This window comes from Salminus brasiliensis, chromosome 1 (assembly GCF_030463535.1).
Source record: "Salminus brasiliensis chromosome 1, fSalBra1.hap2, whole genome shotgun sequence".
In the NCBI taxonomy this organism is placed as follows: Eukaryota; Metazoa; Chordata; class Actinopteri; order Characiformes; family Bryconidae; genus Salminus; species Salminus brasiliensis.
In genome coordinates this window covers 59,014,147-59,030,867 of record NC_132878.1, presented here as the reverse complement: position 1 = coordinate 59,030,867, position 16,721 = coordinate 59,014,147, and the positions used below count along the sequence as shown (strand labels likewise).

Here is a 16,721-nt window from a genome sequence, read left to right as displayed (position 1 = left end):
TCGTGCCATGCAGTTTGTTAAAAGCTTTGCGTCCAGCTTGTAAAACAACGTGTACATGGCTACCGTCAAATTTGCTTTGGAATAGGTTCTGGGTGCGAGTTTACATCTCATCTGTAAAGAGCCGCAGAAATGGCACAGGCAGCGTGGGCAGACTGGACACACGTCTGGTGCTTTCAGAGGCGCATGATGTGATGTGGGTGTCCGGTTGCCTGGAGAATGTGCCAGGACTTTGTGAATTTGTGATGAGCGATAAGGAGGTCAGTCACAGAGTAGATGACACTTCAGTATTTCTGTGAAAACCCTTGAGAAAGAGAGAGAGAGAGAGAGAGAGAGAGAGAGAGAGCATGGAGTGCATTAAGAATGAATGTGTAGCCCTGTAGGCATGCATTTACATACAGGAGTAGCAGACAAGAGGCTTTCCTAGGTGTTACACTCTGTCTATGTCTGTCAGTCTGTATCCTCTCTCTGTCTGTCTGTTTTTTTCCTCTGTTTTTTTCTTGACTAAAATCATAAGCCAGGTAGATAGCCATCTGTCCCTGCAGAGCATGCTAAGCTGTACATGCTGATAATCTGGGGGGAACCCAGGGGTCAATTCACAAAAGCTTCTGTTAAAACTTCAAGGTCAGGTTAAGAGACTGTCTGAGCCAGAGCTTTTAAAACAGACAACAAATGGAGGGCCTCCCTCACATAATAGGCAGCATATCCTTTTTGTTTGAATTCCATTATTGATTTTATATTTATCTATTTATTCTGTTATTCTAATGATGCTGGTGGTATTATTATTATTATTGCTTTTATTGTCTAAGCACTGAATTGATCAGAAGGACAGAGAGAGAGAAAAAGCTGTGAGAAATAGAAACAGAAAGACAGAGAGAGTGAGAGATGTTGAGAGAAAAAGAGAAACAATAACTGAAGGACAGAAAGAGAAAAACCTGGAGAACAAGACGTTTCAAGAGATTGAGCGAAAGACAAATAGAGAGAGAAGCCTACTTACTTTTGTTCTGTATAGAGAAAATCACAGCAAAGATTTTGAGCTCCTAAAACCTCGATTTATTTGGCTATGTACAGCAGCAAACAATAGTCTAAACCTAACCTAAATATATCAGGCACATTCGCTGTGACTTTTGGGATCCATTAACCAACAAATGAGGAACAAGCTGATCTAGCAAGATTCAGCTGTAAACTTAGACAAGCATCTCAGAGTATCCAAAAGAAAACAGCAGAAGTTGGACAGATCTGGAAGAAAGAACAAAACTGCAGGAAAACAACAACCAATACGCCAGATTGACTCGGCTAATTAAGAACAGGGTAAGCTTCCTTCATGATAAAGTGTAACTGACATTGTCTGTATTACACAGATTATCCAGATATGTGGATTTCTTCTTGCTGACAATAATTCAGGTGGAATGGTAATGAAAATGATAGTGATAAGTGAAGGATCTGAAACATTTGACCAGGACTTCCGAAGTGCCTGCTCTTCCTGCTTCACCAGTCTACTCCTTTTCTGATCTACCAGCCTGCTCTTCCAGCCTGCTCTAGTCCTGCTCTAATCATGCTCTACCAGCCTTCTCTAGTCCTGCTCTACCAGTCTGCTCTAATCATGCTCTACCAGCCTGCTCTAGTCCTGCTCTACCAGCCTGCTCTAGTCCTGCTCTACCAGTCTGCTCTAATCATGCTCTACCAGCCTGCTCTAGTCCTGCTCTAACAGCCTTGTCTAGTCCTGCTCTACCAGCCTGATCTAGTCCTGCTCTTACAGTCTGCTTTAATCCTGCTCTACCAGCCTGCTCTAGTCCTGCTCTACCAGTCTGCTCTAATCATGCTCTACCAGCCCTCTCTAGTCCTGCTCTACCAGTCTGCTCTAGTCCTGCTCTACCAGCCTTCTCTAGTCCTGCTCTACCAGTCTGCTCTAATCCTGCTCTACCAGCCTTGTCTAGTGCTGCTCTACCAGCCTGCTCTAGTCCTGCTCTTCCAGCCTGCTCTAATCCTGCTCTAACAGTCTGCTCTAATCCTGCTCTACCAGCCTGCTCTAATCCTGCTCTAACAGTCTGCTCTAATCCTGCTCTAGTTCTGCTCTACCAGTCTGCTCTAATCCTGCTCTAGTCCTGCTCTACCAGTCTGCTCTAATCCTGCTCTAACAGTCTGCTCTAATCCTGCTCTAGTTCTGCTCTACCAGTCTGCTCTAATCCTGCTCTAGTCCTGCTCTACCAGTCTGCTCTAATCATGCTCTACCAGCCTGCTCTAGTCCTGCTCTACCAGCCTGCTCTACCAGCCTGCTCTAGTCCTGCTCTACCAGCCTTCTCTAGTCCTGCTCTACCAGCTCTCGTGCCAGACTTCAGAAACTAAGACATATTGGTTTGAAAGAGACTGTGGAAAATAGCAAACCAGCAGAATGTGTAAGGCAGACCATTTCAGAGTCCTTGGGGATCAAACTGGATTCTTCTCAGCTACACAAGTGCATTGAGGCTCGGCACCGCAGCCCAGTGACAGTCGCCGCGACCCCTTATCCTCCCAGGCTGATCATCATGCACTTTCTCAGCTACCTGGAGCGAGAAAGAGTGCTGGCAGTCGTGAGAGTTCAGTACAAGCTAAAACAGGAGCTGATTTGAGACGGCTGTAGGCTATCATTCCCCCCTGACATGATATGGCAGAAAAAAGGCTCTACCAGCCTGCTCTAGTCCTGCTCTACCAGCCTTCTCTAGTCCTGCTCTACCAGCCTGCTCTAGTCCTGCTCTACCAGCCTTCTCTAGTCCTGCTCTACCAGCCTGCTCTAATCCTGCTCTACCAGCCTTCTCTAGTCCTGCTCTACCAGCCTGCTCAAATCCTGCTCTACCAGTCTGCTCCAGTCCTGCTCCACCAGCCTGTTCCAGTCCAGCTCTACCAGCCTGCTCTAGTCTTGCAACCTTTCTCCAGCAACTACAACTAAATAATACAACACAAAAAACAACACACAAGACAAATTAGAGAAATTGAGGAAAATGTGAATTTGCTCTGAAGAGAAGAGAAAAAAATAAGATTTGACGAGACTAAAAGAACTAGAGCTGACAGATCACCCTCACAAAATAGCTGAAAAAGGAGACTTCAAAACATTGCACAGGTACAGTCTGCACAAAAGACCCCAAACCACACCGTTGACACATTCTCTGCTCATCCAGTGCTTTTCAGAGAGAAAAAGAGCTCCACCCCTCCAGGGCTTTGTAGCTAGAACCAGAGCTCCGCCCGTCCATCACTCTTCAGATAGAACCAGAGCTCCGGCACAGTGAGGCTGAACTCCATAGCTTCAATTTTCAGCCAGATCTCCACCCCTTCATCACTTTACACAGTGATCCAGAGCTCCACCCCTTTAACACTCTACACAGTGAACAGTAGCTTCGCTCCTCCAAAAGTCTACACAGTGAACAAGAGCTCTGCCCCTCCAGTACTTCAAAAAGAGTCAGAGCTCCAGCCCTCCAAAGCTGTACAGAGTAAGCCAGAGCTCCACCCCTCCAGCACTCAACACAGTGAGCAAAAGCTTGGTGTTTATGAAATAACTAAATTTTAGGATGAGGAACATACCTGAATCCCCTCCTCTTTAAAACAACATCCTATAAATTCCATCTCTACAACATGCCTTTGCAGCCCTCCGCCACATCCTCCACCTTTTAAGCCCTACCTGCTCCATATATTAGAAAGAGGGCCAGCTCTTACCACAAAGCAGACGCCACCATAAGCTCAGGCATGGTCCAAACTAGCAAAGAAAATATTAGAAAATGACACATCACAACAATTGTCTAAAAACAGAAGAACATTTTAAACTTTATTAACTAAAATCAATTCTGGGAACTATGTGCATGAGCAGCAAAATTCCACAATTCTGGTTACAGAAAATATAAATAGCTGGACAAATAAAAAATGATATGAATGAGCAATTACCACCAGATAGTCTCCATTTAGAACAACAACAAATCAAAGAGAAATAAAATATCTTATAATCTAATATAAAAAAACGCAACCCACCAGCTTAAGAAGAGCCTCTGTTGCAATTTAACATAAATTAAAAAACTTCAATACAGGCTGGCTGCCTAAAAAGAGCTCTTCATGAGTCATCTAATTAGCTCAAAATTCATCTTCAACTTGACCATTCTTTAACTAAGTAGATGCTAAAGAAACTTTTTTGGGGGGACTGGTGAGAATGGCAGTATCTGGTAACTCTAAAGCTAGAGAGCTTGAGAGGCCAAGAAATAACTATGCTAGCATAGCAAATAGGACACAACCCAAGATGGCAGCAAGGGGCAAATAACGAAAAACAGTTCTGAAGAGATGCTGCCATTGATGATGCAGCTAGCCGTGCCAGACTTCAGAAACTAAGACATGTTGGTTTGAAAGAGACTGTGGAAAATAGCAAACCAGCAGAATGTGTAAGGCAGACCATTTCAGAGTCCTTGGGGATCAAACTGGATTCTTCTCAGCTACACAAGTGCATTGAGGCTCGGCACCGCAGCCCAGTGACAGTCGCCGCGACCCCTTATCCTCCCAGGCTGATCATCATGCACTTTCTCAGCTACCTGGAGCGAGAAAGAGTGCTGGCAGTCGTGAGAGTTCAGTACAAGCTAAAACAGGAGCTGATTTGAGACGGCTGTAGGCTATCATTCCCCCCTGACATGATGAGGAAGATGGCAGAAAAAAGGAGAACCTTTTTTCGAGACCCACAGAAAGCTTCATGACCTTGATGTGCATTTCACCCTTACATACCCCTGTGGACAGAGACAAGGCACTTGATTTCCTTAACAAAGGGATCAAACAAACAGAGGACTCGCCTGTATTATCACCAGAATGTTGAGGCAGTAGAAACAGTGGGGACCATGTTTTGGATTTATTGCCTCTGTTGGAATCATTGCACTTCTAAATGATTTCTGGGGACTAGAATAATGGACGTGGTTTATGGATTTTGCTGAATATGAATGGCTTCCCACTAGGTCCCAAGGCTATGTTGAACACTGTTGCTAAGCCTTTAGAACTGTAAGTAATTTGATAAGTTGTATTATGTGGGCTAGTGGAGTTGTTTTTGTTGAGGCCAGAGAGGCATCGTTTTACATTAAGTTACATTACTGAAATGAAAGCCTGGGCAACAATAAAGTGTAACTGTAAAAAAAAGTGTTTTCAAGGTCATTAAATACTGAAATTCTAACAGGAGGAAAAGCATCTTGCTGACCAATTACTACTAATAGAACAATTGCTTTCTCCAAATTCAACACTAAATGCCACTTTGTCTGTTGCAGTTTCATGACAAGCGTCTTTACTATTGAGTATTGAACCTTTTTCATGTTATGACCTGCTGCAAATGTGGTGCATAGCCAGACACCAGCATTCCTCATGGGTCATGGCTTCCAGTTCACTCATATTGTTTGGTTTGCAAGCTGAAACTGCCTTCTTCAAATCCTACCAAAGAGTTTCTATGTGGTTCAGTCAGGCAACTGTGACAGCCACTCCAGAATATTTCATGACTTCTTCTGAAACCAAGCCTTAGTGGACCTTCAGGTAGGCTTGGAATTATTGTTATGTTGGAATGTCCAAAGACGTCTATGCTTTAGCTTTCTCACATAAGGCACGACATTTCCTAAATCCATCTTTCCCACCACACACTGCAGGGTTCAGTATAGCAAAGTATCCTCAAAGCATCAGCCACAACCACTCTTCACTGCGGACAGGGTGTGCTTTCCATCATATGCTTCATGCTTCCTCTTCCAGACGTACCACTGATCCAGAGGCCTGAAAGGTTCCAGTTTTGTTTTATCCACAGAGCAGAATCCCAAAACTTTGTGAAACGATGAAATAAAATGAAAATTTTCTGGTATGTTTGGATCAGCATTCAAATGAAAACATCCTTTCTACAGTGCAGCATGATGGTGGCTTGGTGATGCTCTGAATGATTTGCTTCCCCAGGCACCGGGAACCTGCAGTGTGTGGAGGGCCAGATGGATTTAATCAAGTATCAGAAAATCCTAGGAGAAAAATCTAAAACTTTGTTGCAATAAGACAGTTATCCCAAGCCTACCTCATAGTCCACCAAGGCTTGGTTTCAGATGAAGACTTAAAACCCATAGAAAATCTTTGGTGGGCTTTGAAGAAGGCTGTGGAATCTCACAAACCCAATAATATTAGTGAACTGGAGGCCTTGGTCCATGATCCTCCTCAGAAATGCTGCCAGAAGCTGGTGTCTGGCTATTCAACATGTTTGCAGCAGAAGGTTGCTCTACTAAGTACTAAAGACACTTGTCATGTAGAGGTTGAATAATTCTGTGACTAAAGTGATCTTTAAAAATGTAATTTTGTGTTGAATTAATTCATTAAGCTAAGGGTTAATGCATTTAGCTAAGTCTAGTTTGTGGATTGTTTAGTTTGGTTGTTGTATGTTGTTGATTACTTTGCGGCACCCTGGTATGCACATTTTGCGAATACGTAGTGTTCCTAATATATGCGGCTGGAGGGATAAATAATCAAGTGAGAATAGTTGAATTGTGGGTTATTTGATAAGATATTTATCATGGACCATTAATGGATTTTAAAATCCCATAAAGCGAAGAAACTTCTTATCTTATCTGATATTGATATAGCCTTCATATAAGAAACTCATTTGGTGGAATCAGTGGGTGCTATACATACAGTAATTGTCCAGACATGTTCTGATAGATAGAAGGAGAAAGTGTGGAAAATCTCTAAGCTGCATAAAAAGTGAAAAAATGGAATCCTAAATGAAATACTTGGGAAAGAAACTGTCACATAAAACGAATGATTCCAACACACATACAACTACATATATACATATATTACAATATAACTAAAAAAGTGTAGTACGCTTTGTTTAGGTTGTAAAGTAGGCTAGCTGTTATGAAAATAAGAGTGGGGGGGGGGGTGGATTATCTGATACCAGGGATAAAAAAAATGAGGGAGGGGACTCATGGGTTCTAAGGACATTATTAAAGTGTTTCAGGGCTTAATAATCATTAAATTATGAAAGCAGTGAAATGAAATCAATAGGGTTGAATGGATTTCCAGCAGAATATTATAAAAGGTATATTCAACTATTGGCTACTATATTAACTAAAAAAAAGAAAAAGAAGGACCCTGATGGTCAGTAGTTATTAGTAGTAATTGATTTAGACTGTAAGATACTCAGGAAGGTACTCACACTGAGTTTGATACACACGTTTGATACACACAAGTCAGGATGCGTGTGTAAGAAAGAGATCATCATCAGATAACGTTAGAAATCTGCATTATATATGGCTTTATTGTAGAGAACACAGGATGCAGAGGATGCATTTGATAGGGTCGAATGAGGATTTCTAAAACGTACATTAGAAAGTCTGGATTTTAGGTGGCTGTAATATGTGCGTGGCTGAATCTAAGACATGACTCTAGAATGTTAAAATGGTCCTCTGTGTGGAATGATTGCTTTGAAGCATGCATGTCTCCTTGAATGCTGGTAGGTAGAAGCACAACATGGACTACAGGCCGCATCTCTACTGGGCTGTGATAATGAGAACCATCCATCAGACAGCAAGTACTTAAATATCTGCCACGTAAACTGCATTATGTACATCAGCACAGATAAACAATGCATTTGCATGCGTTCAGAGAATACGATTTTTCTTATTTAATCACCTCCTTTGCATCCTGAACCGTGGACGACTCTCTCCAGGCAGCAGTTTAAAAAGAGCTTTCTGCGGATTCAGCACTGACGCACGTTTACTGGCCAGATCTGAGCGTCTATGACAGGAGCAGCCAGGGAAATAAAAAGGAGCTCTACCCAGCAGAAGCCATATCATCAATAATACATAGCGAATATGTGTTTGTGTTATGTTAACTCTTATGTCGTGCCTTGGCGTCCGCGCTATGTGGATGCTTTTAAAGCTGGCTTTGCTGCTTGTAGACCAGGCCTTTGAATGAGGTGTTAAAACTCTGCCTATTGTAGGCTTTCCCTACTACCTAATAAACCACTTACCCACGTTACGATGGTCCACGACCTACTTCTGCAGCTGGAATCTCAGCTACAGTGAAGCGTCCCAAACCTAAACATGCAGCACTCTCATAAGATATGAATGAACAGGGGAAATTATGTAACATCTTGGCAGCAAAAGCATTTGAATGTACCGAATGGGAAAGTGCTGTTTTTTTTTTTTTTGTCTTTGCTTTCCCTGTGTGCTCATGGAAGTTTAATAAGCTGGGGCGACTTGTTTTCGCGAGGGCAGGAGGTGGTAACGTCTGTCACCTGATGGAGTCTGCCCTTCGCTCTGAAGCGAGAACGCTCACTTTGATCTGACCCCCTTTGAAGTTGGCCAACGCTGGAACAACAATGCGTCCTCTGTTCCCTCAGAATTCAGCCACTTCACAAAACTGAGGTATTGACATCAGAGGAAGTGTCATCAACTCTTCTGTGCTCTGTTTGTGTTGCCGAAGCAGCTCAAAAGCAGTAGATCAGTCACCTGGTTAACCTTACAAGGTTCAGTTTGACATGAAGGATGGTCCTTTAAAAAGAACAGCTAAGGTCCTGTGGTCTGGTAGAAAGAACAGCTAAGATACGCTTCACTGTACTTGGATTAACCCTGAGAAATTGTTCTGTGGAAAATCCAGAAGCTTTTAGTCTGTACCACAGGTGTGTTTGCAAGTACGCTTTAAGCAGAAAGAATCATGTGTACACTGAAAAAGGGTTCTTTGACTGATGGAAATAGTGAAATCCTTTTTGCTGCTGTTTAGAACCATCTTTAAAGAACTTGTATATAGAAGAGGGTTCCTGGCATTTGAAGAGCCATTTCAATACCCTTGACCCTTTTTAAAGCTGTAGAGGTATTGTTTGAATATTGACTCATATTTATATGCAGTGCAGTGCAGTGCTTCTTCACAAGCTTTAAATTAATATGAGGTAACAGAGTCTAAAAAAACAAGAAAAAAAGATATTATTATTATTATTAGTGTATTAATGTAAATTTATTATTATTAGAAAATATGTTTTTCAGTAGAGCTGAACTAGGGATCTTTTCAGTAATTGAATAATAGGTTCATTATGACTTGATTAATTGAAAAAAAAAATGTGCAGCTATTTGTTTGCTTGAATCCCTCTCATGTAGTTATTACGAACATTCTGACATTCACCTGTGTTTAATTTTTAGAGTTTAAAAACAGAACTGTGAACAATTATCATATGAATTTGGTGTAGACTTTTTGTGAGGACCTTTCTCAAGAACAAATACTGAGTAAATTATTAGAAATATATTGGTAAATAAAGACTGTTTTTCTTTTTAAATAATAAATTTCTACTCTTGTACAAGACTTGTTCAAACATAAAACACCCACCCAGTCTTCTAAGTCATTTAAAAAATGTATGACATTTGCCAAAATGCGGCAGGTCCTACATTGCTTTTTAGAAAATGTTTTAATCAGTATGATCGCATCAGTCAGAACAGCACTGAGCATGAGGTCAGCACTTTCAAAGTTATCCTTTACCTTTCCACCAGGTAACAAATTCAGTTTTTTGAACATGTCATGAAAAAGCATATGTTAGCCGTGCAGCCTCATCCCTTATCCCTTTAACCAACATTGTGTATTATTATTTAAGCAAAATTAAATTGCTTGAAAGCAGACAATGACACACTTCGGAATATGTTTTGGCTTGGTATGCTGAGCTTCTGCTGTGGAGGCAGTGTTATTTATGTAAGCTGATCATGCATAGTTATGCTGCCATGGCAGGTGAGCTGAGTTTTCCAATATGCAGCATTTTGACTTTTTATGTGATGAACTTAAGTGTTGGCATATTATTTTCTTCAAGGGCAAATATTATTGCAGTATAATAATACTGCGCATTATTGTTATTCTTGCAGTCTTCGCTGTCTATATTTTTCACCTTCCAGTCAAGTGATACAAGCTTTAAATAGTTCCAGTCAAGTGATTTAAATAGTATACCATTTTGAGAGTCATAAAACTCAACGTTTAAGACTCCCAGCTACAGTTGTCCTGTAGTCAGAAAATGACAACATTGACTATGGAAAAAGATTAAAGACTCTCTATTCACATACCAATGAGATGGATGTGTCTAATAAACTGGCCAGTAAGTGTTTAAAATTTCTTGGAGCTGTATCTAATACGCATATACTAACATGCCACTCCTATGTGTTAAGGATACAACATTTTACATACAGCATTGAAAATACACAGTTAAAATGTATGTTTAAAGCTAAATTCTCCAATATGCCTCATTTTAGGGGATCTTATTTTGAATTAGAAACAGTAGCTTAGTCCCTTCTAGGTAGGAGTGTGTGTAAGGTTGGGAGGTTTTTTAATTGTGCTCTTGAAACATGTTAATATGGAAATTCACTGGCTTTAAAAAGGTTTCTTTTTTATATTATTTAGTTTTAAATTCAATTCTAAATGTTCTTACCTAGATCTTGACTTCAGTGTACTTGAGTTGTACATTGTATAAGTAAAAAAACAAAAAACAAAAGATCACTACACCCCTGCCATGTTGGTATCATGCTGTGCACCTCATAAAGAATATATTGCTTACAGTCAGTAGATCCATACAATAGATGTGTCTGATCCAGTGGACAGTGAGGGTAGAAAGAAGTGGATGTACCTAATAAGCTGCCAAAGTTGAATGCAGTTTGTGGTAAGGGGGAGGGCTAAAAATATCAACATGTCTGGAAGTCGAGTCGTCACAATCCCCTGAAGAGAAAGGACATTTGTGTTTCCTCTCAGGAGTGTGTTGTCAGAAACAGCTGTGCGCTCATCGGTTGTGAGATGCAGCTGCAGGTGGTGAATGAGTAATGGATGAGGAAACAGGGCAGGCCTGACGTCCATCCTGTGTTTAGCTGGAAGCTGAGTCACTGGATGTGTGCTGGAGTGGTTGGGAGCAGCGAAATAGAAAGACTGCTGTTACTGTTTTTGGGTGCTATGATGGGATAGAGGTTTATGATGGACTTTAAAAAGAGAGCAGGTGTGCAAAGTTCAGCCCATTGTGCATCTCTGCAGATGTAGGTGTAGACGCGTTGGGCTTTGTTTGAAAAGGTCATCTAGCATTATTATTCTTAGATAGACAGGTTGGATGTGTTAGAAATCCTTTGTTTTCACAATGAACTTGAAGCTCACCCCAGTTTAGAAAGTTCTTTAAGATCCCAGAGGAAGATAAGTAAGAGCACTGATGTTTGACTGCACAGTTAAGAAGCTCCTTTCTCTTTAATATGGTTTACCTGGAACGAAAGCAATTTACTTAAGAGTAAAGAGGTAAGCAAGTCAGCAAGATCGGTGATATAATATATCCTAATTATATAAAATGCAAGATGCAAAATCCTATATGGCTCTCTCAAATCCATTAAGACAACAGAAAGCACTTAGAAAAGCCCCATGTTTTTTCTGCGTCTCACCTGTTCTCAGTGCGACAATTATTAGTAAGTTGTAATGCTGGTTGGTTCTGTGAAATATGATTGCTGTTGCAGATATTGATTCCCTTCTTGTAGGAGTGTATTTATTGTTCCTTTGAACTAAATTAAATTCTGTAGCCTCAGTGCCTCAGATAACTCTCTGTGGTACAGCCACTAACACATGATTAAGTGGCAAGAGTCTCAGATTCCTCTTATTTGATTTGAAAAAGGTCATTGTCGTCCGTAGTATTACAGTTCATTGACACCATTTTGTATCCAGGGACCCAGGTGAAAATGAATTACTCATACAAATTGAAGCCTTCTGCAGGAACATGTCGACATTATTACAACATGCCTCAGACATCAGATCCATGGCGGGGGAAGTATTGATTTAAAACAAAGGAACGGGATCTCATATCACATCTGATGAAACGTGTCATTCACTTGTGTCTTGCCGCTTTCTCCTCATGCTTTGCTTTTTCAATTTCCTGCGTTTGAATCCGACATGGCACTTTTATTTTACTGTCTCATTTTTTATCCCCACCTCCTTGTTTCAACCACGTAATGTCACATGAGAATAGCTAAAAAGATTTCTGCCTCTGACTGTTCTTTTGTTTGCGAGATGAAATGCAGTTCCATCATCTGAACTGTATAAACAGCATGCACAGAGAATCGGTCTAGAGGGGTAGGATTGAATGCAAGCCTGTAGCTGCCAAACTCAACCTGAATTATGCTGAATGTCTGTACTGTTGCTGTTTATGTTGTTTGTGCTGTTTGTCTGTTTTATTTAGTTTTATTATTAATGAGGTGGTTGCATGTGTTCATTATAGATTCTTTTTAATAAAAAGAAATGATTCACCTGCAGACAGGATTTGATGTTGATTAGCGCAAATTGCCACCGAATGTCAAAACATATTTCCTGGCAGATTTTTCGATGTCGATTCCTGTTATAACATGTGAGGGAGTGATTATGCTGTTGATCACCGCCAAGCTCGAAAATAAGTTTGTGAAGCGAAGAGCTCCAATCTAAAAAATCTTTGTATATATTATTACCAGAAGATTCACAAGGCTGGTCTTGGCTGCTGGTGTGTGATGTGCGTTTCTCTGTTCCTGTTTTAGCGCTAAAGAAGGGCCGTTTCTGGATCACACCTGATCCGTACCACAACGATGACAACATCCAGATTGGCCGCGAGGTGAAGATTTCATGCCAGGTGGAAGCCACGCCCCCCGAGGAGCTGCTGTTCAGCTGGCTGAAGAACGGCCGGGCTCTGCGCAGCTCTGAGCGCATGGTCATCACCCAGACTGACCCTGACATCTCCCCAGGCACTACTAACCTGGACATCATTGATCTGAAGTTCACCGACTTTGGCACGTACACCTGTGTGGCGTCACTTCGTGGCGGGGGCATCCCGGAGATCAGCATCGACGTTAACATCTCCTCCACCACTGGTGAGCCTCACACACCCTGGTCATAGACCCTAGTCACATCTCACCCTCACCCATCCGCCCACCATGTGTAATACAAGAGGGCCAGTATTTAGGCACTATAAGCAATGAGTGCTCACTGCTATGCCAATATGTTTTAGCTGCTATAAGAAATATCGTTATAGTAGGAGGAATAATCTTCTTATCATAACACACTAAACTTTTATCCTCTACAGAACTCACTTCTATAATATAGTAATAGCTTTGTGTTGTTTTCCTTATAATTACAGAACAATAATCTTGGGCTGGAATAAAAATCTTTGAGTTTAATGAGTTCAATTCTCAGGTGTATTACATCCTGAAGCACGTTATTCAGCAAGTACAGTGGTTGCAAAAAAACTAGAAACTAGAGTTCCTATATTCTATGTGTGTAATAATTAGAAGTGTGCAGTTGATGGTTGGATCTGCTGGCAGTTTAAGGGGTTAATGAAGCAAATATATTTCAATTTCAATTAATCTTTTCTTACAATTAAATAATTCTATAATATAAAATTATAATGGACAAAAGACTTTAAGCCTTACTACAAAAAATCATCTTCATTATGAAAGCTTACATCCATATTGATACTACTGATACTTAGACTTACGTGGTATGAATGGGGTTTAGATTTTCCATTGTCATTGGAAGAATGCAAGTTCTGTCCGCAGTGATGCCATACCCATCCCAGGCCAGGTGTCCAAAAGGGCATAATTGGCTTTGCTTTGTCTTACCTCCCTGGTAGTATTGTGTGATTGTGGGTGGGGTCTAGCTGATGGGTGGGAATTGTGAGGACTTAATGGTGATAAGAAAACTTTTAAAGTAAAAAAAAACAAACATTCCCATACTATGACTTGTTCAAGCTTTTTAATAAGACCTTCTGAATTCAGAATTCCTAATCAGACTCAAATTTACAAACATGTATCATAATTCAAAGTTCAAATTAGCATTTTAAAGACACTGATATTTAAATTTTTTACATGTAAGTTTAGTACTCTTTTTACAGTTATGCATTAAACCAGCAGGTGTATGGGGGGGGCAGGGGGCAGAGGGTAACAGTGAGCACAAAGAAGGGCTTTCCCCTGTAATCAACACTCATTGGGTTGATCAATAAGCTTCCATCTCACAGTGTTGTGTCACCATTCATTATCGTCCTGCTCATCTTGGACCAGAGGGAGGTGGACCAGATCAATACAGGCTGAGGAACCGCAGGCCCATAGGAACACCACCAGCATGCCAAACTCTCCATCTCCTGCCAGGATGTCCTGCCATCGCTGACTGGTGATTTTTTATGGGGGGAGGGGTCTTCACTTACTTCTTCACTGTTAAGTAACTGAAAGGTAGTGAGTTCAGATTGACGTAGACAACGGTCATTAAGTATTACTTTGTAAGCAGGTTTGGCTTTCCTCTTTTATATTTAGACGTCTTATGTCATATTCAGTACTACTGAGTGTCAGTTCTTCAGCCCACTTATAAATGCTCTTTCTAAAAGGAACACTTCTGTTCTGAAAGCTTTATGCTGATGAAACTTTTCATGGTCGCCTGTCATATTCATTCAGTAGGAGAGAGCATGCTGATTATTGCCGTTCGTCTGCTTGCTGAAGCAACAGGCCACAGTATCTTTTCGCTGCTTTAGTTGCTACAACACATGAGAGTGCCTTTTCGACCTTCCTGCATAATTGGTAGGAGATAATCCTTTGATAATCCCCCATGCAGTAAAACAGTGGAATCAGTCGCACCTGCCATGTTTGTTGCCTCATTATTTTTAAGCAGTACGACTTCTCTCTTTTTTGACACACTCATCGTGCTGCACCAACAAGCGGGAAAAAAAGAACATTGCAAAAAACACTGCAATGCGCACACAATGTGCTGTCAAGTTGATGAAAGAAAAACACTGATTAGATTTTCTTTTGATTACCACATTTTATAAGAGGGTTTTGAATTTGTAATTTGCAAAGATGAAAGTAAGGTGTGTTTAAAGAGTGGTTGCAATTGTATTTCATTAATAGTTATATAATGAATAATTATGTAGGTCAAACAAACATTATTCTTCTTTGTTGTTTTGGGGGGCTTTTATACTCCCAAAGAGTATATCATTTGCTTTCAGCCTGTTGTCTTGCGCCAAGTTCTTAATGACAGTGTGGTCTTTAGATTTGCGTATATCTCTGTTTGAGCTTGTTTCCTTTCTCTGCCAACCACAGTTTACAACACTGCTTTCTCTCACTTTATCTCGGGTGTGCCCAGTACTGTAATAACCATTAGCCTGTGTGTTCTCGCCCTGGGCCCTGTTTCAGGATAAGCCGTTTTGTGCTGGCTGCAGCACTCCTGAAGGGGAGGAACTGGAGCGCCAATTAGAGTTCTTAATAAAAGCATTTAGAGGAGATTAAGCAGGTCTGCCAGGGTTTCATGCTGTGGAAATGTTTAGGATGAGATTGAGCCTGGAATATCCAGCATTTGAACACAGCACAGGGCTTAGGTAGCTACGCTGGGGTGCAGCATAGGCTGTGATGGAAGGGGTGCGAGATCCTGGCATAAAATGTGTGTGAGTGAGAGAAGACGAGCTAAAGCTTGACCCTGCATTGCTTATGGTTTAACTTTTAGAAACCTTGTGATTTTTGCTCAACCCTTTTTTCAACCCTGTTTTCAATCATCATGCCCTCATTAGCCAAATGATTCTTTTTTTTTTCCAAGTGGGATTGCACAGCTAATGGTTTATTCATGAAGCATATTCAAACGAGGGCCGAGATTTCCCCCACCGATAGGAGAAGGATTAAAAAGGATGACGAAACCCATGGAATAGAGAGTGGCCTCCATTTTCATGCAACGAGTGCAATGAGGTAAAACACAATCAATCTTCATTCCACTCGCTGGCTTTAATGAAGCTGTAGAGAGTGGGCCGGATGCTTCTATCAGCTGCTAGGCAATTAATCTTTGCATTAGTCTGTACGTTTAAACACACTGCACAAAGGAGGACTCAAGGAGGACAACGAAACTCGCCAAGATAGCGTCCCTGGTATATGTTCAATCAACCCGGCGCTCCCTTCGTCCTTTAGGGTGACATCGGAATTCATCAGGCTCCTAATCGAAACCATTAGGTTGAGATTCTTTGGCTTTTGCCTCCATTCATCTATCAACGAGATATTTGTAAAGCACTTGACACAAGTGAAACAAAAGTGAAACAAAAAGGAACTTGCTGTGGAAGAAAAGCTGTTTGAGATACTGTCTGGCAAGGATGAGATGTTTCTCATGTTCCTTTCCTTTCTAGGGCGTCCAAACTCAATGCTATGGTCACTTAAAGCTAGGTACTGCTATTCCTAAATTGCCTTTTTTAATTGTTTAATGTAAGGATAATATGCCTCCTAATTTAGGTGGTCTCGTTTCACAGTAATGCTCTGTGGATATACTTGAGTCTCCCGACACATCCAGATGCCGTCTCCACTTATTGTGTGTTGGGCCCAAAATGGCGTGCGGCAGGCAGTGGCCGTGCACAGCCTAACAATGGAAGTCTTTTCACTGATAGCAGATTAGCCTGCTATTTGTCTGGTGTGGAAGAAAGATGGAACCCATATATTCATTTCAAACCACTTATTGAAGCTGTAACCCTAACCCTTGCCAGCTTCTTTACAGGAGCTTATCTAAGCCTGCTGAAACTGCACGCTCTTAGTCCCTGCACCGCAATTCCCCAAGTTGATGTGTTTAAATTAAGACCAGCCATAAGGTAAGGTAAACTCTTTATAGAGTAGAATTATTGATCAGTAGTTCATCAGGTCAAAATAAGTTGGACATCCTCTGCAGGGAACAAACTTAAAACTGGCCTTTGTGTGCAAGCACAAATTCCGTTCACTTGTTGAAAACATTGGGAAAAATTT

The 16,721-nt window shown here is 41.1% G+C and overlaps 1 protein-coding gene across 6 annotated transcripts in view; it reads left to right on the top strand.

Moving 5' to 3' along the window:
* The window catches only part of LOC140559969 (MAM domain-containing glycosylphosphatidylinositol anchor protein 2-like), a 194,524-nt gene that overhangs the window by 112,274 nt on the left and 65,529 nt on the right, over positions 1-16,721 (top strand). For all 6 annotated transcript variants that reach the window (XM_072683845.1, XM_072683864.1, XM_072683835.1 and 3 more), the window contains exon 7: positions 12,510-12,839. In XM_072683845.1, the coding sequence (XP_072539946.1) occupies positions 12,510-12,839 (330 nt within the window). The remainder of the gene's footprint in view (positions 1-12,509; positions 12,840-16,721) is intronic.